General features: G+C 42.4%; 1 protein-coding gene across 1 annotated transcript in view; it reads right to left on the bottom strand.

The window, feature by feature from the left end:
* The window catches only part of cdh15 (cadherin 15, type 1, M-cadherin (myotubule)), a 30695-nt gene extending 18637 nt beyond the window's left edge, over positions 1-12058 (bottom strand). The window contains exon 1 of the mRNA XM_060911553.1: positions 12005-12058. Coding sequence (XP_060767536.1) covers positions 12005-12058 — 54 coding nt within the window. The remainder of the gene's footprint in view (positions 1-12004) is intronic.
* Positions 12059-15078: the final 3020 nt, after the last annotated feature.

The raw sequence follows: 15078 nt of genomic DNA, 5'->3' as shown, positions 1-15078 counted from the left end.
AATCTGCTGCGCTGACAGTCACCCACACACCCGCCCACAAATGTTCCCTGAAACCACAGGCTGCCTTCACCTGCTTGGAAAAATCTTGACCAAGCAGTTAGAGTGTGTAATCCCTGAACTATACAAACTAAGAAAATCTACATAATACCACTATAAGTAAGCTGAAATGTTTGTGTCCTGTCATTTTAATGGAAACAATCCGGATCTAACCTGAAAAGGCTGCGATCTCATCTCATCTCATCTCATCTCATCTCATCTCATTACCTCTAGCCGCTTTATCTTGTTCTACAGGGTCGCAGGCAAGCTGGAGCCTATCCCAGCTGACTACGAGCGAAAGGCGGGGTACACCCTGGACAAGTCGCCAGGTCATCACAGGGCTGACACATAGACACAAACATTCACACTCACATTCACACCTACGGTCAATTTAGAGTCACCAGTTAACCTAACCTGCATGTCTTTGGACTGTGGGGGAAACCGGAGCACCCGGAGGAAACCCACGTGGACACGGGGAGAACATGCAAACTCCGCACAGAAAGGCCCTCGCCGGCCACGGGCTCGAACCCGGACCTTCTTGCTGTGAGGCGACAGTGCTAACCACTACACCACCATGCCGCCCATCTTAAAACATATTTTACTTACTTAATATAAGCAATGTTTCTATGAGTCTTCAGATAGATCTTTAAATACAATGACCTGCTTAATATTCTATTTATTTATTGTTTTTAGTTGTCACTGCGAGTGATTAAAAGCTTAAAAAAGTGCAGTCATATTCTGTATATAATATCATTTTGGTAATTTTAAAATAACTACCGAATATCCTGTATCCATTTTGCAAATAATGACTTTGCTTTTGATTAATGAACTGGATTTTCTGGAGTCAGAGGTCAGAAGTTGTTGCTGTCGTCTGTTTCCACTCGAAGGTCAACGACCCAAGAGTGGAGTGTAGGAGTCATGAATGAAACTCAACACTGAAAATAGTAGCAAGCATGTGAGTAGGGAATAAATTAGCCCAGAAAAATGAGTTTCTGACTTGGTGTTTTTTCACAAAATTTAGTTACTGTGCAACTCTGTTCACGTCTTTGACCCGGTATTAAAAACTTCATGAATCAAACTTGAAATTTAAAGGAAATAATCTGGAACACAAATCCTTTTGCTTTGATGAAAAAGGGAAAATTAACTGCAATCCATTAAATGCCAAAGTCAACACCAAAGTCGTTTTTCATTCATTCATTGCATGTCCTGTGAATGGTACATCAGTCCATTGTAGAGAATCACACACCATTCACACACTCGTGCACCTCTAGGAAGAATTAAAAGTTGCAAATTTTCTGACTGTGGAAGGAAACCCATTTGAACATACACTACCGTTCAAAAGTTTGGGGTCACTTTGAAATTTCCTTATTTTTGAAAGAAAAGCACTGTTCTTTTCAATGAAGATCACTTTAAACTAATCAGAAATCCACTCTATACATTGCTAATGTGGTAAATGACTATTCTAGCTGCAAATGTCTGGTTTTTGGTGCAATATCTCCATAGGTGTATAGAGGCCCATTTCCAGCAACTATCACTCCAGTGTTCTAATGGTACAATGTGTTTGCTCATTGCCTCAGAAGGCTAATGGATGATTAGAAAACCCTTGTACAATCATGTTAGCATAGCTGAAAACAGTTTAGCTCTTTAGAGAAGCTATAAAACTGACCTTCCTTTGAGCAGATTGAGTTTCTGGAGCATCACATTTGTGGGGTCGATTAAATGCTCAAAATGGCCAGAAAAATGTCTTGACTATATTTTCTATTCATTTTACAACTTATGGTGGGAAATAAAAGTGTGACTTTTCATGGAAAACACAAAATTGTCTGGGTGACCCCAAACTTTTGAACGGTAGTGTAGCTAGAACAGGCAATATTCCACACAGCTCGGGATTGAACCCAGGACCCTGCACTGTTGTGCCACCTCATAGAGGCATTATTTATATTGGCTGTTATCATTTGGATCCATCATGGATAATTTTGTCAAGTACTGCTGACTCTATAACAGAAGTGACTATAAAGAGTAACTGATATATTTGAATCTAGTGCCATTCAAGGGAACTTTTGGCACTACGGCATACCTGAGAGTAGCCACGACAGAATGGCAGTCATGCTAAACACTCACAGGCTGAGTTAGAGCACACTAATCTTAGCCCATTCTGCATTCCTCTGTGCTCTTGTACATCCAGTCTATCATTTGTGAAAAAGCACAAACATCACTCAGCTTCTAAGAGGATCCACATGCAACTGTCGGAAATATTTCCAACAAACAATCTGATGCATTATACAATCAAATGGATGAAACCTTGTCTTGTCTTCAATGTCTTTTTTTTTGCTTGCTCTAAAACACCAATAAGGTTCAGCCATAAATAAAATGATTGTTCATATCAATATACAAAGACATAAACCAATTAAAACCAATATGTGCACTGTACTAGGCACTAGTGACTACCTGGGTGGTACACAGTGGAGGTCTGCTGATGTCTTTAGCAGTAAAGGGTTCAGTTACTTTGCAGTTTTATCAATTAACCATGGCCTTTAGGCTCAGTGACAGGCCACACTTGCCCACTTTCCTTGATTTTATTGCCTTGTGAAACCTGTGACTCAGATTCCATGCTGCCTCTAATGTGACCCTAAGACCAGTTGTAGGTAAGGCTGAGAGGAAAGATATTATTCCTCTCTTATTCTCTGCACCATGCCATGTTTTCCAAAGCTATTTTTAATTATGTGGAATGAAATACATTAAATTTTAGGTGGTTGCAAAGACTCACATCACCTGTCCTGATCACTCCCTCAAATAATACAGTAGGAATCAATGATGGCAAGCTAGCTAAGCATTTCCTGTTTAATTTTGTGTTTCACAAATTTCTAGGCCTTGTGCAATAATTCAGCCCTCTTAAAGTCCCCTGTTTTAGTCCAGGCCAGTTAAGGGTCCACTCCACTGCAAGACCCTGAGTAGTCAATACACTATTCTCCCCACAGTGATGCCCTGCTATGTTATCATCATTCATTTTAGTTTTCACTGGGTTTCACTGGGTTACAACACACTTCAAGGTTCTGTTACGTTTCTGTTGGTTATTTAAGACAAGTGGCATCCAAGTGCCAAATCCTTTGTTGGTGTATTAATTGACCCAGTCCAATTTGATACCTTAGGTAATAAGGTATCAAATAAGTATCAAATAAGTCAAGCACCATTATCCCAGGAATCTTGGTTAGCATGCCAACCCTGGATAATTTCAAAGTAACACTTCAAAGCCAGTTAACTCTTGATTATGAACTATCAAATAATGCTTAAATCCAAACTGGACAACCCTGTCAGTAACGTGATAGCGAGCGCCACTTCCAGTCAGACTACAAACATGGCCGATCTGAACTACAACACCCAAGAACCACGGCACCCTCTATCGCCTGTTTATTAATTACACCTGTCACTCATTTCCTGGTTAATCAGCCCACGCTATATAAACACCTCTCCCACACTTACTCGAGGCGAAGTATTGTTCAGTGTCTTACCTGTCATACCAAGCCTTGTTATTCTGCCTGCCTTATCATGTTCTCGACCCTTGTTATTGTTTCGTTCTCGTTACTCTTTAGTCTAGCCCTTATTACTCTGTCTGCTGATCGATCGACCCCTGCCTGTCCCTCGATTTCAATTTTGGCTGGCATTTTGGGTTTGTTTGTCAGTCTGCGTTCCCCACTCTCCCCTGCATATACATACGTAAGTGCCTGCATCCTGACAAACATCAGGAACAAGAGCATAAACAGGACAGCTCAGTGTATATCATAAAGATTAGACTACTTGGAATGAGCAGATAATGTTTCAAAAAGAATACAAATGAAGATATAAATACACTGTCAGAAATAGGGGTACAGTAGGAGTCTATTTCTGTCCCCCCAGGTACAGTCTACACTAATGTACCTTCTACGGCTCATTATTGGACCGCAAAGTAACTATGTGTACCTTTTTAGGGCCAAAAAGGTACATATATATTCCCAAGCAGCATATAAAGGGTACAACTAAGTACCGAAGAGGGTACTGCTCCAGTGACAAGCCGTCGTACCCCGAAAGGTACAATAATGTACTTTATTTTCTGAGAGTGTATGAGGCCTGCTGAATTTATCCATTAGTTTTAGTGGAGGGGCGGCACGGTGGTGTAGTGGTTAGCGCTGTCGCCTCACAGCAAGAAGGTCCTGGGTTCGAGCCCCGGGGCCGGCGAGGGCCTTTCTGTGTGGAGTTTGCATGTTCTCCCCGTGTCCGCGTGGGTTTCCTCCGGGTGCTCCGGTTTCCCCCACAGTCCAAAGACATGCAGGTTAGGTTAACTGGTGACTCTAAATTGACCGTAGGTGTGAATGTGGGTGTGAATGGTTGTCTGTGTCTATGTGTCAGCCCTGTGATGACCTGGCGACTTGTCCAGGGTGTACCCCGCCTTTCGCCCGTAGTCAGCTGGGATAGGCTCCAGCTTGCCTGCGACCCTGTAGAAGGATAAAGCGGCTAGAGATAATGAGATGAGATGAGTTTTAGTGGAGCTCCAGCCCCAAGTCTGAGTGATAGCTTTCCCCTTGTCTCAAACTGCCATGCATGAAGCTTGTCCGCTGGCCATGGATTGAGTGCAAGGCCATTTGTTTTTGGTCAATGCTGGGGAAGTTTGCTCTGCTCTGCTCTGCTCTCCTAATTTAATTCGTTGTTTGAGTCAACTGGTGCCATTATTATGAGTGTTCTCAGTGATGCTTGACCCTCTGTGCTGCAGTGTTCTTGCTTTGGGTGGCATTTGTGCAAATGTGATTTCAGTTTAACATTGCCTTTTAAAAATGTCCCCGTGACATCCCAGCTTCACGCTCTGCACAGGACAGCATATCTCTGCTGGGACCTCCAGAAAAAATTCATTCAATTATTTTAAAAATCATTACCTTACACATTTTTCCCCTTAATTCTTCATGATCATTAAATGAAAATATTTAATAGCTGTACTGTAATTAATTTATTGTTATATACTGTGTTTGTAAAAAAATGAATGCTTTTTCCAGCAACTCTGATGTTCCCATTATTTTCCAGTTTGCAAATGTCTGGAGCACTAAACATTCAGAGCTACAGATACACACATAGTGTTGCACAGTTATAATATATAGCAGCCACAGATGACAGTGTTCATTGATGGGGAAGCATTCACTCAGAATCTCATCTCATTATCTCTAGCCGCTTTATCCTGTTCTACAGGGTCGCAGGCAAGCTGGAGCCTATCCCAGCTGACTACGGGTGAAAGGCAGGGTACACCCTGGACAAGTCGCCAGGTCATCACAGGGCTGACACATAGACACAGACAACCATTCACACTCACATTCACACCTATGGTCAATTTAGAGTCACCAGTTAACCTAACCTGCATGTCTTTGGACTGTGGGGGAAACCGGAGCACCCGGAGGAAACCCACATGGACACGGGGAGAACATACAAACTCCACACAGAAAGGCCCTCGTTGGCCACGGGGCTCGAACCCGGACCTTCTTGCTGTGAGGCGACAGCGCTAACCACTACACCACCGTGCCGCCCACTCAGAATCTGATGCTGAAAATAACAATGTCTGACCTTTAGACTGAATACTGTACATGATGGATTCAACCGGTTTAGCTTGCACTTATCGTTGAAAATATGATTTTGATTTAACAAACCTTCTCATGGCCTTCTCATGGAGGAAATGGAAGCACTCTGACTGACATGACTTTTGGCTTGCTGCCTACAAATGCTCCCATCGGGAAGACAAAACAGCCTCTCTGTGAATATGTGCCAGCCTACCAGTCTCGCAGACGCCTGCTTTCTGATATAGGATACAGTGAATGAAAGCTAATCACACAGCACAGGGGTTTACATTAAGACATACTGGCTTAGATCCCAGACACAGTTACTGGCACTGGATGGGCACTAGGGTGAGGGGAACCTCACTTTAGTTTATTTGTTTCCAGTTCTAAGGATGACATGCTTCTTTGTGATTACTAGCTTATAAGGTGACTCAGGTATGTTAGAACGATAAATAATTGTGTTTTGGAAGCTTCGATCTTGTAGAACTGAGTTCATAAACAATTCTGTCTATAACCCTGAAAACACACATAACCCCCCACTCATCATCATGTGTTTACCCCATGCACCTCATCTTGGATCAAACCCTACTTACCTCTACTTGTACAAGAGTCAGGCGTTTCAAAGAAGCCATTTTTGTCATTGTCAGCTGGCTTAAGGTATGAGGTGGCCACTGCACAACTAATAGGACATGATATATGTCCATGTTTGGGGCAAATGGGTGTAAGGCAGTAAGAGAGGTTCTACAGTACCAACTCATTCATGGGGACTTGTATGGAGGACACTACATAATCAAAGTCTAATAATAATTATTCTATCCACATTCACTGGACATGAGCAATCGCGCGCTCTGATTGGCTACTCTACTACTAGGATATCAGCTCATATACCATGAGTTGAGCAAAACAAAATGGCGGAGCATGTTGCTGAGCCAACCGAAGATGAAATAAAAACTCTACTCAAAAACAAAACCCCCAAAATAGAAAAAAGCAACAAAATATGGAATGCAAGTATTTGATGGTAAGAACATATCTTTAAAAATGTTTTTCAATAATTATTATTACAGCATTTTTCACAAATTGCTACTGTCATTTCACCGGTTTGTTTACACTCTGAGCGAAAATTATTTTGTCGAATGTTTTGTACAAAGTTTTTATTTATCAAATTTGAAAAAGATAAAAATAAAAATGCTCTGTTTCTCAAAATTCAGTGAATATGGATAGAATAAAACAATTATTCCACTCAATCTCGTCGTACATGACTTATAGCTGACTCAGCGCTCCATGTCTCGTCAGCTATCAGCTCATGTATAACTCGATTTTGTGGCATAACGATTAAATAGATTTAAAATGTGTTGTTATTTAATTTCTTAAGCCCTATACATACAATATATACAACATATATATTGTATATGTATTATGTATATTGATCTGATAATTGTGTAACTATTTTTGATTGACTAATTTTGCGTATGTCTGTCTAGGTGAGCCACATCTCCCAACAACCTTAAGAGGTTGAGAAAGAAAAAAAAAAAAAATATATATATATATATACACACACACACTCACACTGGGGTGGCACGGTGGTGTAGTGGTTAGTGCTGTCGCCTCACAGCAAGAAGGTCCGGGTTCAAGCCCCGTGGCCGGCGAGGGCCTTTCTGTGTGGAGTTTGCATGTTCTCCCTGTGTCTGCGTGGGTTTCCTCCGGGTGCTCCGGTTTCCCCCACAGTCCAAAGACATGCAGGTTAGGTTAACTGGTGACTCTAAATTGACCGTAGGTGTGAATGTGAGTGTGAATGGTTGTCTGTGTCTATGTGTCAGCCCTGTGATGACCTGGCGACTTGTCCAGGGTGTACCCCGCTTTTCGCCCGTAGTTAGCTGGGATAGGCTCCAGCTTGCCTGCGACCCTGTAGAAGGATAAAGCGGCTAGAGATAATGAGATGAGATGAGATATACACACTATATATATATACATACGAGACCATCAATGACGGTGTAGCTCACTCTGGCCTCAGGAACGATCTAAGTGAGCCACATTGTGCAGTTCTACTCTCAACCAGTCCAGCTCAAATATTTGCCAGAAAGAATCCAAAACAGTGAGGAATTGACTGAGAACAAGCAATTTTTGTTGAATTGCTCATTAAGGCTTAATTAGTCCATAACTTCATTAATTAATTAAGTAATTAAGCAAATCTGGGTAGAAGTTATATGCACCCTCGGTACCCCTACCTTCATGCCAGAAAGATTCAAAGTCGGTGAAGAATTGAGGGAGAAGAAGCGATTTGTGTGGAAACTGCTTGTTAGGGCTTAATTACTCCATATCTTCATTATTAATTGCAATTATGCAAATTTGGGTAGAAGCTATATGCACCCCAGGTAGCCCTACCTTCCTGCCAAAAAGAATAAAAATCGGTGAAGAATTGAGAGAGAAGAAGCAATTTTTGTGAAATGTGGACAATGTATGGGCGGCACGGTGGTGTAGTGGTTAGTGCTGTCGCCTCACAGCAAGAAGGTCCGGGTTCGAGCCCCGTGGCCGGCGAGGGCCTTTCTGTGTGGAGTTTGCATGTTCTCCCCGTGTCCGCGTGGGTTTCCTCCAGGTGCTCTGGTTTCCCCCACAGTCCAAAGACATGCAGGTTAGGTTAACTGACCGTAGGTGTGAATGGTTGTCTGTGTCTATGTGTCAGCCCTGTGATGACCTGGCGACTTGTCCAGGGTGTACCCCGCCTTTCGCCCATAGTCAGCTGGGATAGGCTCCAGCTTGCCTGCGACCCTGTAGAACAGGATAAAGCGGCTAGAGATGATGAGATGAGATGTGGATGATGCTGGATGGACGACGGACAACACGTGGCATAAACTCATCGCCTGTCAGCCATATGAGCTAACAGTCATTGATACGGTGACTCTTTCTATAAGGAGACATTAATTTAACATTTATGGAAGCAGTCTCCAGTGTCAGAGCTTTGCAATAGTCAGAGGTAAAGCTGTTCCTTCCTACTTCCTTTATACATTCCACCGGTAACAGGCTGTATTATTTTATCTTATTACTGTCAAGGGAAAGTGTGGGAATGACTACTTATAGCTGCTATAACAGCTACAAACAGCTGAACTAACTTCTTGTACACACATTCCACAATATTAAGTAAATAGTAACTATAAATGGATAAAAAGTATGATGTGTCATTCTTTCACTAATAAAGAAATGTAATTCTTGGCAAATTGCTATGGTATCTACTATCCTGTGTCTCCATTGGAGAAAAGGACCATTAGTCTTTTGATGTTTTCCATCCACCATCCCTGTTGTGTGCTTGTCTGGCTACTTCGTTTCATGAATTCCAACTAAGATGTTTTCTTTCCTTCTCGATGGTACGTCTCCATGTCTCTTTTGGTCTTCCTCGTTTGCATTTTCCATCTGGTGTCCATCTGAGAGCAACTGAAGGTTTCTCATTTTTTCTGTCGTTATCTCTTAGTATGTGGCCGATCCATTTCCACCTTCTTTGTCTTATGATCTGGCTTATGTTCAGTGTGTTAGTTCTTTCTCTCAGCTCATTGTTGGTTATCACTGTTGACCAGAATATCTTGAGAATGAGCCTTTTTAAGGAAATTGATATGCTATAAGAGGAATAAAACAATTTGGGACATACTGTTATTGGAAAATGTCAACTTCGGAGTGCAACAGTAAATCTGCTTTGTGTCAGGCAGCACCACATCACTATATTGCTGATTATTTTCCTATAGCAGCGTGCCCCATATTTACCAGCAAATCTCTTTCCTCACAGTCGCTCTCCAGTATCTGACTGGATGATTTGTCAGATCTTAATGAATACTGTATCTGTTCTGGAGGCATCTCAGGAAGCTGAACTGTGACCTACATATAAAGTGGGGTTTTTTTTCTTGTTTTTTTTTGTTGGCTGTGTTTGCTGTAAGGTAAAAGGAATTTATTTATCAGTGGAATATCAGTTAGAGTGTTTGTTGTTTGTATAAGCATGGGGGCCCTATCGGTGGTATCCTCCCTGACTAGAATTCCACAATATGACCACTGTAACTATTTTCCTTTCTCATTTTTTGAACAATTTCTCTGGAAATATACATTATGTGTACTATACTTACTTTTTACTACATCCATTATCTTTACAGAAGTAGTTATTTCCTGGATCCTTATCAAGAATAAAACATTATAGGGTGTTGCTAATTATACACATTATTAAGAAGACTTGCACAAACTTCAAGTGCCGCTCAACCTGCCAGTCATCCTGATGACTTATGTACCTGTGTGTGAATCCAAGTGGAACCCAAAACTCAGTCAGCACTTCCATCTCTAAGACGTTGCCTTTATAACCAGCATTTCTCCCTCTCTTTCAAACCCAATCACTATTTGTCCTTTTGTTACTGCAGCACTCCTTTTTTAGAGGGTGTCCATGTTTCACTACAGCAGATGCCTGATCTTTATCCTTGCCATCCATTATGGGGAGTGTCTCATTCAAACATTTTAAAGAGAAAACAGTAACAGTTGCCATACTACAGAATTGCAGTCAGGGCTTTGGGAAGATAACAGGGCTAACAGGGCTCTTTTTACACTCTCATACATAGTCCTGCTCACTGCTACTCTGATTTCTTTCCCTTTACCTGAGAAACAACACAGCTGGTGAAAAACATTTTATATGTCGGTCACAGTTCAGCTTTCTGAGATATCTCCAGAACAGAGCCATATTCACTATTCATTGGTATCTGGTACAGCTTGTGCAGTGAGATTGAGGAGGGGCTGCGAGGAAAGAGATTTGCTCGTAAATCGAAACCCTCCAGCTGTCTGGAGTGATTGTTTCCAATGAGCATGAGCTCAACACTGGCTGCTTTATAGAGTGATTTGTCCATGATTTCACGGTCTCTGGGTGCTGGCTTTCTCTTTCCGCAGTTGGGATTACTGCGCAGGACAACCGGCATTGACTAAATGCATCTGGGAACAGCTGCCATTCGTCATCACTGGCTCTCAAAGAGCCTTCACTGTACAGACACGAAGACCACTCAGTGCACCTTTTAGTTGGCAATATTCCTATGGAAATGGCGTTTTCTTCTGAGATTGGTGCTTTATGAATTAACAGGAGCCATGCTTAAGCTGCGGGGAATGCTGTGAGCATTTCTTTTGGCATCTGACGAGGGGATGTAAGCACTCCCAGGTGCTATAGTTGACTAATAACCAAAAACCAAAGGCTTCATGATCAAAGAAAGTGTGCGTAAGGATAGCTATTCTTGACATACATTTTTAAACCAAATCAGAAAAAAAATTACAATAGGTGAAAAAAAAATCAAGTGAAATGCTGAGTAATTCACGTTAACAATGTGGAAGGCTGAAGGGTATCAAATAATGGCATGCCCAATACTGGAATGCTTTGATGTATTTTTGCCACATGACTAACCGCATATTTCAAATAGATTCTTCCATGCCTAACTCGCAGATGGTACGTGAATAGAGTCAACCTGTGACAAGACAGTTACTCATTATCATCATACTGATTATGATGAACTGGAAAATAACATTGTATTGCTACACTGGAATCAATCTATGAATAAAACCTAAAAGTGAAAGACATCTTAGTCAACACACATACATTTTTTTACTATTAAAAGGCCTAATCATCACAATATGCTGTGTTTGTTTCTGTCTTGTTTATCCAAGAAAAGATGGAGGCCTCTAAGGATCAAGACTTTCATTACATCTGAGTTCTACTACAAACAATGCCAATAACTTGATTGTGATTGATGGTCATATATTTATCTCCATATGATTATTATTTGTTTTTTCCTCATTTATTCATTTTCTCCCAATGGCAATGTTGACAAGCTGGAAGGCCCATAAACCATATTGTTAGACTAGAACACAAATCATGAAATCTGCTATTGCTATTACTGATTAGCTGTCATCGTCCTTTTAATCAGCAGTGTTGCGTCTTTGGCCCAACCACCTCCACAGTTTGAGACTGCTAGGCAGCTAATGGCTGACGTCAGGTTGCTGAACTCAAAACAAAGGAAGTTAATAATCCATTATTCTGACATGAGTTGTAATGTGTAGGTATAGATGAGTTCAGCAGCTGTGGCCTGGGGATATAAGCACCTCCTAAACTCTACATCACCATATCTATTTCAAATGAATCTACTTCAATAGCGTTATTGTTTGGCTGATAGTTCAGCTGAATTCAATCACATTTCAAGTCAGTAGCAAATACAATTGTTCATAAAAATAAAAACATTCAATGTTTAAAGTGAAGTTGAACCTCATAAAGGCATTGTAAATATGAAATGGAGACTTCTAGCTTATGAAACAATGCATCATGACGACGCTGGTCAGGGCTGAGTACAAGACCCTGATTAACCTCAGCGCTTATATAAGAAGAAAAAAAAAATTCTTACCTGACCCAAAGATGCCACCAACACACACACTCCCACCAGCAGCTTGTCTGCCATTCTCTTCTAGTGTCTTCAGACCTCAGTAGCTACTCTGTGCACCTGGATCTCCAAGAAAGACTGTCCTAGACAACAGTATGATTGTTCGACCGTTTTCTAGAAGAGGACAAGTAAACCCTGCTGAACCCCTCAGTTTCTCTCTCTCTCTCAACTGTGTTGGGGATATGAGTGACAGCACATGTGGTAGACTTGCCTGAAGAGGCTGTAATCCTAGCCCCCCTTTAGCTCCCCAGGCTTGGACACACCCCAAAGTTTTTTAGCCCAGGAAGGTTAGGCCATGGCATGAACCCTGTGCAGACTCCTCAAAACCATGGACAAAACTGTTTTAATGGTTAATATTCACCCAGTTGCTGATTTGAGTGTTGCCAGTTGCTTCTCCTCACCTGGCATCATTTGAATAGAAATAAAGAAATAATCAATAAAACGGATGTTCATTTTTTCTGTACTACGATTTGGTTTAATGAACAACTTTTGGAGGGAGGATAGAAAAAGAGGAAAATCAGTGAAGAGCCACAGCAGATGGCTCTGTAATGCAGAGAGCTATGTGGAAGTTCAAATTTCAGCAGAATATCGTACCTTCTGACCCTGACCTCCTCATTACCAGCCACCACCTGTGTCTCAGCTTAACCTTTGTCACCACTTCACAAAGACATTCATAATAACACTATTTGGGTAAAAGGTTCTGCTTTTCAGTGTAATGCTAGTCATCGTTTATGATGAGTGATCTCTCTGTTTCATGCTTTAGACCATGTTTGGCCTGAAGGAGGATAATATACATTTCCTCAAAGCTGAATCCATTATTCTCTCATTATCTCTGTTACAGTCCAGTTTCTAGAACAGAAAGTAACGTGTGTCATATTTCAGCATTGTAAGGTCTAGGTAGTTGTCACTATTTACAGAGGGTAGTATTGCTCTGATATGGCTTAGGTCATTACTATGACACCCTCTTATGTAGTTTTGGATGATAATTGTACATCAATATGAGTGAATAGCCATCAACGTCCGGCAACAGGAAAGAAAGTCACCTAAAACTAAGATAAACTATATACTAATGTGACAGTCATTTTTACTGATCATCTAAATGTAACTAAGTATGAAATTTATGTTGTTCTAATTTATTCTGCTTTGTCTGTAGTTTGGTAATTTGCTACAAGGGAATTTACTCACAAACCCACTTCATTCAGAGTTCATTAAGCTGGATAAAAATGTACACATTTATAAATTTATTGTCATAACATGAGCATTTTTGCAATAGTCATTGTTTTATGGGGCGGCACGGTGGTGTAGTGGTTAGCGCTGTCGCCTCACAGCAAGAAGGTCCTGGGTTCGAGCCCCGGGGCCGGCGAGGGCCTTTCTGTGTGGAGTTTGCATGTTCTCCCCGTGTCCGCGTGGGTTTCCTCCGGGTGCTCCGGTTTCCCCCACAGTCCAAAGACATGCAGGTTAGGTTAACTGGTGACTCTAAATTGACCGTAGGTGTGAATGTGAGTGTGAATGGTTGTCTGTGTCTATGTGTCAGCCCTGTGATGACCTGGCGACTTGTCCAGGGTGTACCCCGCCTTTCGCCCGTAGTCAGCTGGGATAGGCTCCAGCTCGCCTGCGACCCTGTAGAAGGATAAAGCGGCTAGAGATAATGAGATGAGATGAGATTGTTATATGTCTTTATAGTTTTTCTTGCGGCGGCACGGTGGTGTAGTGGTTAGCGCTGTCGCCTCACAGCAAGAAGGTCTGGGTTCGAGCCCCGTGGCCGGCGAGGGCCTTTCTGTGTGGAGTTTGCATGTTCTCCCCGTGTCCGCGTGGGTTTCCTCCGGGTGCTCCGGTTTCCCCCACAGTCCAAAGACATGCAGGTTAGGTTAACTGGTGACTCTAAATTGACCGTAGGTGTGAATGTGAGTGTGAATGGTTGTCTGTGTCTATGTGTCAGCCCTGTGATGACCTGGCGACTTGTCCAGGGTGTACCCCGCCTTTCGCCCGTAGTCAGCTGGGATAGGCTCCAGCTTGCCTGCGACCCTGTAGAAGGATAAAGCGGCTAGAGATAATGAGATGAGATGAGTTGAGTTTTTCTTGCTAGCATTGTCACCTCACAGCAAGAAGATTCTGGGTTCGAGCTCAATGACTGATGGGGGCCTTTCTGTGTAGAGTTTGCATGTTCTCCCTGTGTCTGCATGGGTTTCCTTCAGGTGCTCTGGTTTCCCCCACAGTCCAAAGACATGCAGTTAGGCTACGTTTACATTAGACCGTATCTGTCTCGTTTTCTTCGCGGATGCACTGTCCGTTTACATTAAACCGCCTGGAAACGCCGGGAAACGGGAATCCGCCAGCGTCCACGTATTCAATCCAGATCGTGTCAGCTCCGGTGCTGTGTAAACATTGAGATACGCGGATACGCTGTGCTGAGCTCTAGCTGGCGTCTCATTGGACAACGTCACTGTGACATCCACCTTCCTGATTCGCTGGCGTTGGTCATGTGACGCGACTGCTGAAAAACGGCGCGGACTTCCGCCTTGTATCACCTTTCATTAAAGAGTATAAAAGTATGAAAATACTGCAAATACTGATGCAAATACTGCCCATTGTGTAGTTATGATTGTCTTTAGGCTTGCCATCCTTCCACTTGCAAGTGGTAAGTGATGTGCGCTGGGATCACACACACAGCGGCTCAGTCCCGAATCACAGCTTGTTCACTTCACTCGCGCGCTCTGTGAGCTGCGCAAGGCCGGAGTGCGCACCCTCCAGAGGGCACTCGCTGTTCAGGGCGGAGTGATTTGGAGCGCAGGATGCCTGTGGAGCCGAGCGTATCCATGTATTGGTATTGCTGTGTGCACGCAAATCGTGTATTGGTGTTGCTGTGTGCACACTAATCGTTTTAAAAACGTTAATCTGATGATCCGCTGATACGGTCTAATGTAAACATGGGCTTAGTAGCCTTTTTTGCTTAGCCATGACGCTCCTTGAAATAAATTATAGTGCTTGTAAAGCACTTCTTCTTCTTTTTTTTCTTCTGCCAGGATCGTTAAGTCAGG

The sequence above is a fragment of the Neoarius graeffei genome, chromosome 27 (assembly GCF_027579695.1).
Source record: "Neoarius graeffei isolate fNeoGra1 chromosome 27, fNeoGra1.pri, whole genome shotgun sequence".
Lineage (NCBI taxonomy): Eukaryota > Metazoa > Chordata > Actinopteri > Siluriformes > Ariidae > Neoarius > Neoarius graeffei.
This window is presented reverse-complemented; position numbering and strand designations above follow the sequence as displayed.